A 16943-nucleotide genomic window follows, 5' to 3' on the forward strand; every position below is an offset into this window, starting at 1 on the left:
TGTGGATTTGATAGGAGAACGCTTTCCCACAGGGCAGCAATGGCCATTGTCTCACTCAGATCAAGGCACACAGATTGATGATGCACCACAGAGTGTAAATGGGGTAAAATCACATAATAACCGCAGATTTCAAAGTACAAATTTCAAAGCTAAAAATTCAAAGTAAAATTATTATCGAAGTACATCCAGTTCTGTGCAAGTCTTTGGCACGTATATATAGCTCGGGTACCTAAGACATTTGCACAGTATTATTGTAGTTTTATGTATTGCACTGTACTGCTGCCTCAAAAAGAAAACAAATTTAATGAGCAGCCAATTCGGACATCGGAAGTTTTGAGAGGAGAGGCTTCAATCTCGTCCACTGCCCAAGTATGAAAGGCAGCAGCGAGAAAGAGCTTTGACCAGCGACCAATTGGCATTTGGGATTGATTAGCAAGAACAAATTAAAGGGAGGCAGGGGCAAGCGCAGTGACCGTCATCGCAGATGCCATTGTCTGAATGGACAGAGTCAGAGTGGTCATCTTGAGGCTTTAGCTCTTCAAGGCATCCGCGAAGAGAGGTTCAGTCAGACAAAGCAAAAGAGAAGAAAGGCACAAACACGAGGAAATCTGCAGATGCTGGAATTTCAACCAACACACATAAAAGTTGCTGGTGAACACAGCAGGCCAGGCAGCATCTCTAGGAAGAGGTACAGTCGACGTTTCAGGCCGAGACCTTTCGTCAGGACTAACTGAAAGAAGAGCTAGTAAGAGATTTGAAAGTGAGAGGGGGAGGGGGAGATCCAAAATGATAGGAGAAGACAGGAGGGGGAAGATGGAGCCAAGAGCTGGACAGGTGATTGACAAAAGGGATATGAGAGCATCATGGAACAGGAGGCCGAGGGAGAAGGAAAAGGGGTGGGGGGAACCCAGCGGATGGGCAAGGGGAATAGTGAGAAGGACAGAGGGAGAAAAAGGAGAGAGAGAAAGAATGTGTGTATATAAATAAATAACGGATGGGGTACAAGGGGGAGGTGGGGCATTAGCGGAAGTTTGAGAAGTCAATGTTCATGCCATCAGGTTGGAGGCTACCCAGACGGAATATAAGGTGTTGTTCCTCCAACCTAAGTGTGGCTTCATCTTGACAGTAGAGGAGGCTGTGGATAGACATATCAGAATGGAAATGGGACGTGGAATTAAAATATGTAGCCACTGGGAGATCCTGCTTTCTCTGGCGGACAGAGCGTAGGTGTTCAGCGAAATGATCTCCCAGTCTGCGTCAGGTCGAGAAGAAAGGCTCATTTTTTTCCTTTCCTTCTTTACATCTGCTCAGCTGGGATAGAAAAGATGCCCAGGTGGGATAGTTGAATGCTCCTCTTGCGGGATGTGGGAAGGGCAAGGAGACCTCCAGTGTCCCTGATGACTACAACAGCGAAAGTGCAGCCAGCTGCAGCTTCTAACAAACAGCATTAAGGAGCTGGAACTGGAACTGGAACTGGAACTGGATGATCTCCAGATCATTCAGGAGGCTGAGGGGATGATGGATAAGACATACAGAGAGGCAGTTATACGCAAGGTGCAGGACACAGGAAACTGGGTGACAGTCAGGAAGGGAAAGGGGTTAAGGAGTCAGTGCAGAGTACTCCTGTGGCCATCCCACTCAACAACAGGTACATCACTTTGGATACCGTCGGAGGGGCGGGGGAAGACTTAACAGAGGAAAGTCAGAGGAAGGTTGGGGTATCTGGTACTGAGTCTGTCTCTGTGACTCAGAAGGGAAATGGAAGGAGAAGAGGCACACTGCGGTGATAGGGTATTCATTAGTTACGGGATTGGGCAAAGAGTTCTGTGAGTGAAAACGAGATTCCCCAATGATATGTTGCCATGTGGCTGCCAGGGCCTGGGAAATCTCATATTGAGTCCTCAGCATTCTGAATTTGGAAGGTGAACAGCCAGAGGTCATGGTCCATGTAGGTACCAATGACATGGGTAGGATGAGTGTCGAAGTTCTGCATAAGGAATTCAGGGAGTTAGGTACTAACCTAAAGAGCAGGACCTCCAGGGCTGTGATCTCAGGATTGCTACCTATGACACATGCTAGTGAGGCCAAAACTAGGAAGATATAACAGTTTAATACGTGACTAAGGAATTGATGTAGGAAGGAGGGCAAATGATTTTTGGATCACTGGGATCTCTTCCAGATAGGGTGGGACCTGTACAAAACGGATGCTTTGCACCTGGACTGGAAGGGGACTAATATCCTAGCAAGAAGGTTTGTTAATGCTGCATGGTGGGGTTAAACTTAGAGTTGCAGGGGGATGGGAACCAGAGTGCTAGAACAGTTAGCAGAGAGGTTGTGAAGAAAGACGTTGCTAAGATTGAGCATAGTGCGACTAGTGTCCTGAGTTGCATATACTTCAATGCAAGAAGTAGCGTAGGAAAGGCAGATAATAGTGCTGAAGGGAAGGTAATCGGTGTACAAACAGAGGTAACAGGTAGTAAGGAGAGGCTGTTGACAGGGAAAAATTGCAGGCAACAGGGTGAGTTGCAACGTAAAAGATGAACAAGATCGAAAAGGGTGACTACAGGACCAAAGGTGTTGTATCTGAATGTACACAGTATACAGAATAAGGTAGATGAACTTGCAGCACAGTTGCAGATTGGCAGATGTGATGTTGTAGGCATCACTGAATCACGGCAGAAAGATTATAGCTGGGAGCTTAATGTCCAAGGATACACATTGAATTGAAAGGATAAACAGGAAGGCAGCGGGGGGGCTGCGTTGTTCTGTTACTAAGAAATGAAATCATATCATTAGAAAAAGGAGACACAGGATTCGGAAGGTGATGAATCATTGTGGATAGAGCTAAGAAACTGCAAGGGTAAAAAGACCCTGATGGGAGTTGTATACAGACCCCAAATAGTAGTAAGAATGTGGCCTACAAATTACAATGGGAGATAGAAAATGCATGCCAATAGGGCAATGTTATGATAGTCATGGAGGACTTGAATATGCAGGTAGATTGGGAAAGTCAGGTTGGTGCTAGATCCCAAGAGGGGGAATTTCGAGAGTGCCTACAAAATGGCTTTTTAGAGTAGCTTGTGGTTGAGTCCACTAGGGGAATCAGCTATTCTAGATTGGATGTTGTGCAAGGAACCAGAATTGATTAGAGAACTTAAGGTAAAATAACCCTAAGGGACAAGTGATCATAATATGATAGAGTTCACCCTGCAATTTGTGAAGGAGAAGCTATTGTCAGATGTATCAATATTACAATGAAGAGAAAGGAACTACAGAGGCATGAGAGAGGAGTTGGCCAGAATTTATTTGAAAAGAACACTGACAGGGATGACAGCAGAGCAGCAGTGGCTGGAATTTCTGGAAGCAATTCAGAATACATCCCAAAGAGGAAGAAGTATTCTAAAGGAAAGATGAAACAACCGTGGCTAACAAGAGGTCAAAGCCAACATAAAAGTCAAAGAGAGGGCATATAATAGAGCAAAAATGAATGGGAATTTAGAGGATTGGGAAGCTTTTAAAAACCAACTGAAGGCAAATTAAAAGGTCATTAAGAAGGTAAAGATGAAATACAAAAGTAAGCTAACCAATAATATTAAAGAGGATACCAAATGTTTCTTCAGTTACATGAAGTGTAAAAGAAACCAGAGTGGGTATCGGACTGCTGGAAAATGATGCTGGGGAGGTAATAATGGAGGACCACTGAATGGCTGATGAACTGACTAAGTATTTTGCATCAGTCTTCACTGTGGAAGACATTAGAAGTATGGTGGAAATTCCAGCAGTCAGGGGTCAAGAAGTGTGTAAAGTTACCAGAACTCTGGAGAAGGTTCTTGGGAAACTGAAAGATCTGAAGGTAGATAAGTCACCTGGACCAGATGGTGTACAACCCAGAGTAGTGAAAGAGGTGGCTGAAGAGATCATGGAGGCATTAGTAATAATCTTCCAAGAATCACTAGATTCTGGATTGGTTCTGGAAGACTAGAAAGTTGCAAATGTCACTCCTCTTTCAAGAAGGGAGGGAGGCAGAAGAAAGGAAACTATTAACCAGTTAGTCTGACGTCAGTGGTTGGGAGGATGTTGGAGTCGATTATTAAGAGTGAGGTCTCAGGGTACTTGGAGATACTTGATAAAATAGATTGTAGTCAGATTGTAGTCATGGCTTCCTCAAGAGAAAATCTTGCCTGACAAATCTGTTGGAATTCTTTGAAGAAATAACAGGCAGGATAGACAAAGAAGAATGGGTTGATGTTGTGTACTTGGATTTTCAGAAGGCCTTTGAAAATGTGCCACACATGAGGCTGCTTAACAAACTATGAGCCCATGGTATTACAGGAAAGATCCTAGCATGGATAAAGCAGTGGCAGATTGGCAGGAGGCAAAGAGTAGGAATAAGGGAGCCTTTTCTGGTGGTGTTCCACAGCAGTCTGTGTTGGGACTGATTCCTTTTATGTTATATATTAATAATTAGGATAGTGGAATTGATAGCATTGTAGCAAAGTTTGCAGACGATATGAAGATAGATGGAGGGGCAGATAGTTTTGAGAAAGTAGCAAGACTACAGAAAGACATAGACAGATCAGGAGAATGGGCAAAGAAATGGCAGATGGAGTGCATTGTTGGCAAGTTTAAGGTCAGGCACTTTGGTAGAAGAAAGGAAAGGGTTGACTATTTTCTAAATGGAAAGAAAATACAAAACACTGAGGTGCAAAGGGAGCCCTTGTGCAAGATTCCCTAAAGGTTAATTTGCAGGTTGAGTTGGTGGTGAGGAAGGCAAATGGAAAGTTAGCATTCATTTCAAGAGGACTAGAATATAAAAAAAATGGTGTAATGTTGAGAACTTATAAAACACTGGTGAGGCCTCACTTGGAATACTATGAGCAGTTTTGGGCCCCGTATCTTAGAAAGGATGTGCTGGACCTGATGAGGGTGCAAAGGAGGTTCACAAAAATGATTCCAGGATTGAATGGCTTGTCATATGAAGAGTATTTGATGGCTCTGGCCTGTATTCACTAGAATTCAGAAGAATGAGGCGTGACCTCATTGAAACCTATCGAATGGTGAAAGGCCTTGATAGAGTGGATGTGTAAAGGATATTTCCGATGGTGGGAGAGTCTAAGACCAGAGAACACAGTTTCAGAATAGAGGAGTATCCTTTTAGAACAGAGATGAGGAGGAATTTCTTTAGCCAGAGAGTGGCGATTCTGTGGAATTCATTGTCTGAGGCGACTGTGGAGGCCAAGTCTTTATGTTTACTTAAGGCAGAGGTGTGGTAAACCATATATATAAGTTGTAACTGGGTTACCTGTCTGGACACCCCCCTCTGCTGACTGCTCCTGTGGCTCCTCCCACAGACCCCTGAACAAAGGTGATTGTGCCACTGCTCCTCCCTCAGTCCGGGGCAGATACTCAGCATGGACGAGGACCCATTTTACTGTTAATAAAAGCCTTTCAGTATTTACTCTACTTCCAGTCTTTTGGAGTAATTGATAGTGCTTCAGGAGGTTGATTGATTATTGATTGGTCAGGGCATGAAAGGATATGGGGAGAACGCTGGAGATTGGGGCTGAGAGGAAAATTGGATCAGCAATGATGAAATGATGGAGCAGACTCGATGGGCCAAATGGCCTAATTCTGCTCCTATATCTTATGGTCTTCTAGTCTTCTGATAAATGTGACTCTGATATGGGTCTCTGTTAAGGACTGAGAGTGGGTAGCGAGCAGGGAGAGGAGATTCATGACTGAGAAAAGGGGAAGGGAGAGGGGAGAGAATGGGAAGCACCAGAGAGACATTCTGTATTGATCAATAAACCAATCACTTGGAATCAACTGACCTTGCTTTGAGCCTCAGAGCTGGGTGTGCCTGCACTCCCCACCTCCCGGCTCCTGGCTCTCCTTCTCTGCCACCTGTCCCACACCCCTCCCGCAGCGCTCCACCCTCACCATACCCAGCGTCCTTTACTCCCAGCAGATTTACAAACTTGCTCTCTGCTCTACGTCGTCAAGTACACTACTGTGCAAAGGTTTTAGGCACCCGGTGGGTATATATGTACCTAAGACTTTTGCACAGTACTGTAAGTGACCACTACTGAAACAGTACTCCAAATTTGTTCTCACCAATGGATTATATGGATGGCAAGGTAGGATAGTGATTAGCATTACGCTATCAACAGTGCCAACAACCTGGGTTCAATTCCTGCCGCTAATGGAATGGTCTCTCTGTGACCACATGGGTTTCCTCTGGGTGGACCAGTTTTATCCCACAGTCCAAAAACGTACAGGTTAGGGTTAGTAAGTTGTGGATCTGCATGCTGTCCTAACACATCCACAGACTGTGTTGGTCATTGATGCAAATGATACATTTCACTCTCGGTTTCAAATAAATACATGCAGGAGTTTACGCATATTTAGTTCCACATCTGTACTTCTAGTTTCATTTGATTTAAATCCTTTACTTTGAATAATTGTTGAATGTTGTCATTTTATGTTGCATGCTGTGCCAAAACACCACAGCGATTTCCTAATACGGTTAATAGAACCATCGGTTAATTGGAGCAGCCTTTATTTGGGACAACTCTTAAAGAATAAAAACTAATGGAGAAAATAGCTGAGATTCCCTTCATTTATTTGGGAAACTATGCCACTTAATTGGGCAGAAGACTGTTGCCGCACAGTTTTCTAGCTAGTGTCAATCACACGCACTTGTGTGGCCATTAGACACTACACCAAGCTTAGAGCAAACAGCTTTTAAACAGTGTCAGCGGGGCATTTGTTTGTGTTTAAAATCAGAGATTTTGTCACTGATAGTTGGCAAGAAATAAGCAGTAAGACAATTCAGAACTGTTTTTGCTCACTATTGTTTCAGACATTCAGGCTTGGAGATGCCAGAAACAGCTGTTAGTCATTACTGAGCGAACAGTTTTTAAATAGCATGAGTGGCATGTGCTTGTGATATGTTATCCTTTTAGGGCGACGGACACTGATTCAAAAGGCAGTGATTTTTTTATCGTTTTGTTTTTTTTATTTTGACTTTATACATGAAGGCAATGAAGGCAGTCTATTATCTGCACAAGGTGTCTGCACTGATTTTGTTCATTTACATTCAATCAAAAAAACACAGCAGCATACACTGAATGAATTCTTCCATCGATGACTTTGAGGAACTAGTACAGAGTTTTATAGTACTGTAGTAGTATTGGCAGTGTTCTGTAATTCATTTAAATGAATAATTTGTTACTTATTTGAAAGGTAGTTTGTCTTTGTTGTGCCTTTTTAATATTTCCATGAAACTTTGGCTGACTGAGACAGCTGCTTCATTGGGTCAGAATGTACTGGTCCCAATTAACCAGAGTCCACTGTACATGTAAATGTATACAGTGAATAACATTGAACCCTGATCCATGATGATTTGATGTGTATGTGACAAATAAAGCTAATCTTTAATCTTCATACAATTTCAACAGAACACCCCAACTTCTTTGTTCGATTCTCTGATTTATGAAGGCCAATGTGCCAGAACTTCTTTTTATGACCCTATTGATCTGTGACGCCATTTTGAAGGAACCATGGGTTTGTATTTCCAGAACACTTTGTTCTAGTGCACTCTTCAGTGCCCGAATATTCACTAATAGAATTGCTCTAACCACTGTTCATATAAATCTCTGCTGCTTTACTTTAAAATAATCATAATTATCATTTCTATTACAGATATCACGACAGCTTCTCTTCTGACCTGGAGTGGCTCCGGGACAAATATGGGGACTTAGATGAGGTGCAGCGAGATCCCCGTGCTATGTTCAAAGCTGTGGCAGAGGATGTACAGGTCGACCCGCGTAAATATTCACAGAGCAGCTCAGAGAGGCTCCTGGAGCAGTCTCACACATCAATGGACCGAGTGTGTGAAATGGACTACGGACGATCGTGCGATTATAAAATTGGATCGCCCTCGTACCTGGATAGACTACTCTGGAGGGACAACAAACCCCATCATTACTCTGAACCCAAGCTTATTCTGGATCTGTCTCATCGGAAAAGAACAGCAACTGCCTCGTGTGTGGCTGTTTCTCTAGATGAAGGAAAATCTGATCTCCTTTTGAAAGTCTCGGACTACAGGAATGGGAGTCCTTTGAAAATTGATTGTTCCAGCTCTCTGCCAAACATTCAGGAAAGGAGTCAGCCGTCATCCCCGCGCACTTTGGCCTCTTCAGAAATATCAAACGGGGCAGGCTCCCAATTTGATTTTGATGTCTTCATCTCCAGAGCGCTGAAGCTTTGTGGGAAGCAGGAAGAGCTAGCCGATAGTAAACTGAACGATTTGAATGGTACTTGTCTGCCAGAACATACCAATGAAATTGTGCAGACCGAAGTTAATGAGAAAGAGAGGTGGTAAAATTCAGCCTTATTGGTTGTTTCTGGAATTAAGGCACTGGGGTTTCACTTCAGAAAGGTGACAGCTCAACAAAACAAGCAGAACATCCTAATGGAAAATAAGCAGGAAAATTAATTCTTGGAGATGTTATGGGCTTGATTCATTCCAATCCAGGATCACTACTTCACCCATTGGAAGGTAGCTGGTAGTGATGCTTTTAGAAATATGAAAGCTTGCAATTTTTTGTGTATTCCTAGACAATATCACCAATGGTTTTATACCAGCAGTGGCTGCTTTATTCGGTACCTCCTATACCTAATAAAGTGGCCACTGAGTATACGTTCATGGTCTTCTGCTGCTGTAGCCCATCCACTTCAAGGTTCGATATGTTGTGTGTTCAGAGATGCTCTTCTGCACACCACTGTTGTAACGCGTGGTTATTTGATTTACTGTCACCTTCCTGTCAGCTTGAACCAGTCTGTCCATTCTCCTCTGACCTCTCTCATTAACAAAGTGTTTTCACTCATAGAACTGCCACTCACTGGATGTTTTTTTTTGTTTTTCACACCATTCTCTGTAAACTCTAGAGTAGGGGTTCCCAATCTGGGGTCCATGGACCCCTTGCTTAGTCCATGGCATAAAAAGTTTGGGAACTCCTGATCTGAAGATAGATGTGCATGAAAATCCCAGGAGATCAGCAGTTTCTGAGATACTCAAACCATCCCATCAGGCACCAATATCAGAGTCACTTAGGTCACATTGCTTCTCCATACTGATGTTCGGTCTGAACAACAACCGAACCTCTTGACCATGTCTGCATGCTTTCATGCATTGAGTTGCTGCCACATGATTGGCTGATTAGATATTTACATTAACAAGCAGGTGTACCTAATAAAGTGGCCACTGTGTGTATTTCTCTGATTTAAAAAACCCAATAACATTAAGTGACACGTATTAAATCTTTGGTTTATGTTATTGAATTAGGGGCAATAACATAATTTATTTTCAAAATTTAAATCCATTTTTTATACTTGATACATTGCCCAGTTGTTACTTTCTGCTATTTTGTTCTCAGTTTGTATGCGGAACTTCTGAAGTGATTATTTTATATCTGCCCCACTTCACATGCAAAGCCTCCTGAATACCTTCCATTTCAAGTTCAAACTGAAGTTCAAATTCAAGTTTAATTGTCATTCAACCATACGCATGAATATAGCCAAACAAAACAGTATTCCTCTGGGGCCAAGGCACAAAGCACAGACAACACTCACACTCAGCACACAGCACATATAGTACGTATATTTATGATAGCAGAAAAACATAGTTACAAAAATTACTTTAAAAATAATAATATAGCCCAGGTCCCTGAGTTGTCATGCCCTGTAGATCGATTGTGCCTGGGATGGTTGCATTCCTGCCTACCCCTTCAACAAGAATCCTGATGGGTTTTATTTGGGCATGGCTTTGAGCGCAGATCATACACGCAAGAGATTCTGCAGATGCTGGAAATCCAGAGTAACACACGCAAAATGCTAGAGGAACTCAGCAGGTCAGGCAGCATCTATGGGAAAGAGTAAACAGTCGACGTTCTGGGCCAAGACCCTTTTTCGGGACGGGAAGGAAGGGGAAAGATGCCAGAATATGAAGGTTGGGAGGAAGGGAGGGAGGACGGCTAGAAGGTCATAGGTGAAGCCGGGTGGGTGGGAAAGGTGAAGAGCTGGAGTGGAAGGAATCTGATGGGAGAGGAGACTGGACCAGAAGAGAAAGAGGAGGAGGAAAGGCTAAGAATGTCAAAGCTTGGAAATTCCACCAGGCAACTACAATTGAAATTTAAATAATAATAAAAATTAGTATGCGGGTAAATTCTGGGCATTATGGAACTTAGTCTGAATGATTTGTTGCCAAAATTCCTTAATCTGCATAATTTTTATCTGAGCAGCTGAACTGAAGAGCATCTGCTGTGTTAGCATCAGCCCAAGAGATCTCCTTCAGCCTTTATTTGCTAATTTTACAAAATGATCTGTATTAATTTATATTTTCCCTAAGCATAACACTGAAAAACAGAACCAAGAGTTCATTTAACCAAATGGTAATTTTGGATGAAAGATACATAATAGAACAGGATCGAAAAAACATTTCGGTTACTGACATAAAACATTTTTATAACGAAATTTAAAGTTCAAAGTTACTACCAAATCTAAAAAGGTCAAAGTAAATTAAATTATCATAGTACAGATATATCACCAGATACAACCCGGAGATTCATTTTCTTGCAAACATTCACAGTAAATCCAAGAAACACAATAGAATCAATGAAAGACTGTATATAATAAGACAGACTAATAACCAATGTGCAGAAAGAAATAACAAACTACAAATATAAAAAGAAAGAGGGAAAAATAGAAACAATTATAATAATAAATAAATAATAAATACCGAGACCATGAGATGAACAGTGCTTGTAAGTGGGTCCATAAGTTGTGGGAACAGTTGGTTGGGGTGAGTGAAGTTAATCTCTCTGGTTCAGGAGTGTGATTGCCGAGGAGTATTAAATCTTGCTGAACCTGGTGGTGTGGGCCCTGAGGCTCCTGTACATCCTTCCTGATGGCAGCAGTAAGAAGGAAGTCATTTTGTTTTGAAATGGTATATTTTTATTTACACTAAGGATAAAATTGCATTACTCATAAAAACTGTCAAGCTGAATTATTCTGAGGTGACTTATTATGACAGATGTTGGACAAAAGTTAGTCAATTACTTATCTGTTTAATCTCTGACTGAGAATGATGTCCCAAAGACACCAGTTAAATGATGGTGTAGCATAGTAGGGCGCCTTGGTGGCTGATAGAATGACACTATTATAATTCTGTGTGTCAGAGCTCGGTGTTCAATTCTGACGCTGTCCATAAAGAGTTCGTATGTCCTTCCTGTGAGCGTGTGGGTTTCCTCCAGGTGCTCTGGTTCCCTCCCGCAGTCCAAAGAAATACCAGTTAGTAGACTAATTGGTTATTGTAAATTGTTTCATGATGAGGCTAGATTAAATTGAGGGTGGCATTGCTCATTGGTCTGCAAGGGTTGTGTCTCTAAAATAAAAAATTAAGAACCAAATCCATTGTTCCATTATGACGTTCCATTGTGAACATCAGTCATATGTTATGCTCATACCTATGTCTAAAAGAACTGTAATATTAAAGGTCATTATATACGTTTACATGTATTAGGAATTTGCAGGGGTGTATTGGTGAGGGCACGATGTGGAACAAAAAACAACAGAATTCAATAATGACGAAGAATAAAATGATGTCACTGTGATGTGATGTCACTGTTTTATATTTCCCTTTCGTCTTTACCACAGACAAATTTAATCCAACCCATTTTGTGTTTACTTTTTTAAACAATTGTTGGTCATTTTTGGGGGAAAAGGCACAAAATTGGCCTTCTGAAATAAATTAAAACCTTTCCATCAGTATAAAACTCAATCCAGGATCAGAATATCCATGGGCTATTTAAGGGAAAAAGCCCAAATGATGCACACAGAGTTCTGGAGGAACTCAGCAGGTCAGGCAGTATCTCTGGAGAGGAATAAACAGTCGATGTTTTGGGTTGAGACCCTACATGAGGACTGAGAAGGAAAGGGGAAAAAGTCAGAATAAGAATGTGGCAGAAGCACAAGCTAGAAGGTGATAGGTGAAACCAAGCTGGCAAGGTAAGCCCAAATAAAATTGAAGATGGCACGACAGCATAGCTGTAGTGTAACACTCTTACAAATGCCAGTGATCTGGGTTCGATTCCCGCCACTGTGAGGAATTTGTACGTTCTCCCTGTGACTGTGTGGGTTTCCTCTGGGTGCTCCAGTTTCATCCCACATTCCAAAGACGTATGGGTTAGTAGGTTAATTGGTCACATGAGTGTGATGGTGTTGTGTGGACTTCTTGGGCCAAGAGGACCTGTTATTGCACAATTCACTAACAAAAATAATATAGAGGAAAAGGTCCATGCCATTAGAACCAATATATGGCTGAACTAATAAATCTTTGACTGGCCTCAATTCAGATTCCAATTTCTGAACAATCGCACTGACCAAAGACCTCTGTTTACTTAATAACAGTTCAAATGGAATTGAAAGCATCAGACCAAATCGTGATGTAACGCGCTTGCCCTTATGACTAAGAGCACATTCGTTGGACTTATGATGGCCCATTCTATTGAAGTTCTCACCATCTTTCTCACATATTTCCAATGTCCTTTCTAGTCCTGATGAAGCGTCTCGGCTTGAAACATCAACCGTTCATTCTTCTCCATAGATGCTGCCTGACCTGCTGAGTTCCTCCAGCATTTACTGTGTGCTATTGGGGCTTTTGTTGTTTAAATAGCCCATTTTGCTGTAGTCCAGAGTCAAGCAAACTGAAAGAAAGAAAGAAAAGATGTTTTTGAAATTCATGCTAAAACTTCAGATATTTTTCAATAAAGTTCCCTCACCATAGAGTCAGGATCAAAGATCACTTCAATACAGAAACAGGCCCATCAGCCCATCTAGTTTGTGCCAAACTGTTATTCTACCTAGTAACATTGACCCACACCTGGACCATGGCCCTCCATACCCTTCCCATCCATGTACCTATTCAAACTTCTCTTAAGTGTTGCAATCAAACTCGCAACCACCACTTCCACTGGCAGCTTGTTACACACGCTCACCACCCTCTGTGTGAGTAAGCCCCCCTTCACATTCTTCTTAAGCTTTTCACCTTTCACCCTTAACCATGACCTCTAGTTCTAGTCCCACCCAACCTCAGTGGAAAAAGCCTGCTTGCATTTACTGTGTCTATACCCCTCATAATTTTGCATACCTCCACCAGATTTCCCCTCGATCTTCTACATGTCAGGCACCAAAGTCCTAATCTACTCAGTCTTTCCCTATAACTCGGGTCCTCCAGTCCCGGCAATAACATCATAAATTTTCTCCGTACTAAATAATGTTTATGTATTAATCTCTGATTTACAAGATTTGTATATACCTGTATTTAAGAATTAAATTATATATTGTTAATAGGGCACAGGAGTAGAACAGTATGTTGCATTTTACTCTTCTAAATCATCTGATCTACTCTGTCCCATATTACAGAATATCAAAAATGTTTGCTTCATGGATGCTGCCCACCCTGCTGGGGATTTCCATTAATTTTTGCTCAGTTCCAGTTTTGCAAATTGTACACAGGAGGTGCTGTGGATGCTGAAAGTCCAGAGTGACACACACAAGATTATAAGTCACTCAGTTAGAAATACTCAGAGCTATCATCACTGGGGGTACTTAATGGTCTGGGACAGAAGTACATCACAGAATCATTTTCACTTTATAATCCTGGTCGAACTCTCAGGTCTTGTTCCGCTGGGTCATTTAAATTTTAAAAATCTCCCTCAAAAGATAATTGGCATGTCAGCTTTTTTGAACTATACCCCTAAACTATGGAATTCAATATCTAAAACTATGGGTGTCACGATAGCGTGGTGATGATTTACAGTACCAGTGACCCAGGTTCAATTCCTGTTGCTGTCTGTAAGGAGTTTATTCATTCTCCCTGTGGCTGTATGGGTTTCCTTCAGCTGCTCTGGTTTCCTCTTATGGTCCAAAGATGTACCGGTTAGGTCATTGTAATTTGTCCCATGATTGGGCAAGGGTTAAATTGGGGAATGCTGAGCTGCAGTTGTAAGGGCCAGAATGACCTTTTCCGCACTGTATTTCAATAAAGAAACAAGGCTGGCAGACCCAGTTGACACTTTGAAATGCCAGCTATAACTATTTATTTAACCTTGCTTTTAACCAACATCTTCATCTTTTATTTTCATGTTTATACTTCTATGCCATTGTAAAGCACTTTGAACTACATCATTTGTATGGAAAGTGCTCTATAAATGAAGTTATTATTATTATTTCAGTTTACCACAAGCAGCTCAAAGGAGTGGAGAGTAGTTAACCCCTAGTGATGGAGACTTGTTGACCGTTACCATACCACCTACACTGGTGTCTTGTTGAATTGAGCATTCGTTGTACATGACTCTAGTCAAAGTTCAAAGTAAATTTCTTGTTGAAGTACATATATGTCACCATATACTGCCCTGAGATTTGGGGTTTTTTTTGCAGGCATTTCACAGCAAAATAAAGAAATACAATAGAATTTGTGAAAAACTATACATAAATGCACAAACAACCAATGTGCAAATGAAGACAAACTGTGCCACTGTCCAGTTGTAGATTCCTTGAAGTGATTCTGTAGGTTGTGGAATGTGTTCAGAGTTGTCGTGAGTGAAGTTATCCACACTGGTTCTGGAGCCTGACGTCTGAGGGGTAATAACTGTTCCTAAACCTGGCTGTGAGTTACCTAAATCTCCTGAGCATTGGTGTTTCAGGAGCTTGATGGTGGTAGGGTAATAACTGCTACTCAACCTCAAAGCACTTTCCAATTGAATAAAAATTGTTTTAATATCATGACATTAACATGCTGAAGTTTTAGAGTGATTTGATGCAACAGAATTGTTGATTTATTTATCACAAATGTATTGGGTATTACAAATTATTATGAATATTTTGGCTACGAGAACATTTCCATATACAAGAATCAATAATTAGCCCCCTCCCCCTCTCAAATCTCTTACTAGCTTTTCTTTCAGTTAGTCCTGATGAAGGGTCTCGGCCCGAAACGTCGACTGTACCTCTTCCTAGAGATGCTGCTCGACCTGCTGCGTTCACCAGCAACTTTTATGTGTGTTGGTCAATAATAGCCAGTTGCTTTCTTGAGTCATAGTCATAGAACACTACAGCACAGAAACAGCCCCTATGACCCATCTAGTCTGCGCCAAACTTGTAATCTAGTCCCATCTACCTGCACACAGACCATAGCCCTCCATGCCCTTACTATCCATGTATCTATTGAAATTTCTCTTAAACGTTGAAATCGAACCCGCATCCACCACTTGCGCTGGCATTTATAGTTAAATAATTCTACATTTTCCAAGATCCTTCTTTATCTGAGAGAACTCTGAATTAATTTCATTTGTTTTATACTAGTATGAACATCAGCCAAACACTTGGGATACGGGACCCTCCAAGTACTGTATGAATTTGTGAGGTGTGAAGCCTACAAAAAGTAATGGATACTGCCTTGTCCATCACGGGTAAAGCCCTCTCCACCATTGAGCACATCTATATGGAACATTGTTGTAGGAAAGCAGCATCTATCATCATGGCTCCCCACCTTCCAGGCCATGCTCTCTTCTCACTGCTGCCATCAGAAGGTACAGGAGCCTCAGGTTCAGGAGCAAGATTCTCAACCATCAGGCTCTTGAACCAGAGGGGATAACTTCACTCACCCCATCACTGAACTGCTCTCACAACCTCTGGACTCTCTTTCAAGGACACTTCATCTCATGTTCTCAATATTTATTGCTTTTTTTTCCCCTTCATTTTGTTTCTGCACAGTCTATTGTCTTCTGTACATTGTTTCTCTGGACTTTTGGGTGTGGTCTTTCATTAATTCTATCGTCTTCCTTTTATTTACTATCGATGGCTACAAGAAAACAAATCTCAGGGTTGTATATGGTGACATATATGTACTTTGATAATAAATTTACTTTGATCTTTTGTAAACCCAATGAGATCAGAATATCTTGGGCATAGGAATTTAGACCGATTGTTGTGCCTTACTGCTGTCATGTTGGGCCTCAATTAGGTTAGGATATTGTTATCATGGGTAGAAAATACATAAGAGTTGTGCAAGCAAGTGGCAAAATAAATCTTAAAATGTAATTGAAATAATTATGCTTTGCAAGAAATTAAATAGTAATGTGCTTCTCTTAATGAAAATGGTGGCCTTAAAAATGAATTTGAATTACTAAAGAAAATGGTTACCAGCTCAGGAGATCTGCTTAAATGTGGCCTCAAAATAGTTTTGCTATATTTTGTTATGAAAGTAGGCCTGCAAAAGGGATAATATCACTTTAAAATGGAAAGAATTAAATGTCTTGATAATGCACTGTATAGTAAAATTTATATTTAAGATCAGTGACAGAAATGAATGTTTTGCACAACATTGTAATTCATGCATAAGACAGAATTCCAATGTGCATTTTATAAACACCATGTTAATTGACTCAAAATATGAGATGGAAAGAATGCGTTGTGGTTTTATTTTTAAAAGCATTTACTGTATATTCTTCATTATTCTTGATTTACCGGGATATAAGGGTAAACATGTAAATCCTTCCAAAAATAAAGATAATTTTTTCAAGAATATGTCTTCTGCGCTGAGCCTAGTACAATGGTTTGATATTGTACACTTATGAAAGACACGCATCCAAAAATTAAAACAAGAGATTCTGCAGATCACCACACACTAAATGCTGGAGGAGCTCAGCAGGCCAGGCAGCATCCAGGGGAAAAAGTACAGTCGACATTTCGGGCTGAAATGCTTCAGCAGGACTGGGGAGAAAAAGCTGCTGGAAATCCATAGCAAAGCACTCAAAATGCTGCAGAACCTCGGCAGGCCAGGCAATATCGAATGGAAGTGAATAAACAGTTGATGTTTC

General features: G+C 41.3%; 1 protein-coding gene across 3 annotated transcripts in view; it reads left to right on the forward strand.

The window, feature by feature from the left end:
* LOC134343842 (mitogen-activated protein kinase 4-like) overlaps positions 1–16602 on the forward strand; it is a 117127-nt gene extending 100525 nt beyond the window's left edge. For 2 of the 3 annotated variants that reach the window (XM_063042615.1, XM_063042616.1), the window contains exon 7: positions 7705–16602. In XM_063042615.1, the coding sequence (XP_062898685.1) occupies positions 7705–8386 (682 nt within the window). In that variant the 3' untranslated portion in view covers positions 8387–16602. The remainder of the gene's footprint in view (positions 1–7704) is intronic. The other variant, XM_063042617.1, reaches the window with a different exon arrangement.
* The last annotated feature ends 341 nt before the right edge of the window (positions 16603–16943 follow it).

This window comes from Mobula hypostoma, chromosome 3 (assembly GCF_963921235.1).
Source record: "Mobula hypostoma chromosome 3, sMobHyp1.1, whole genome shotgun sequence".
Taxonomy (NCBI): domain Eukaryota; kingdom Metazoa; phylum Chordata; class Chondrichthyes; order Myliobatiformes; family Myliobatidae; genus Mobula; species Mobula hypostoma.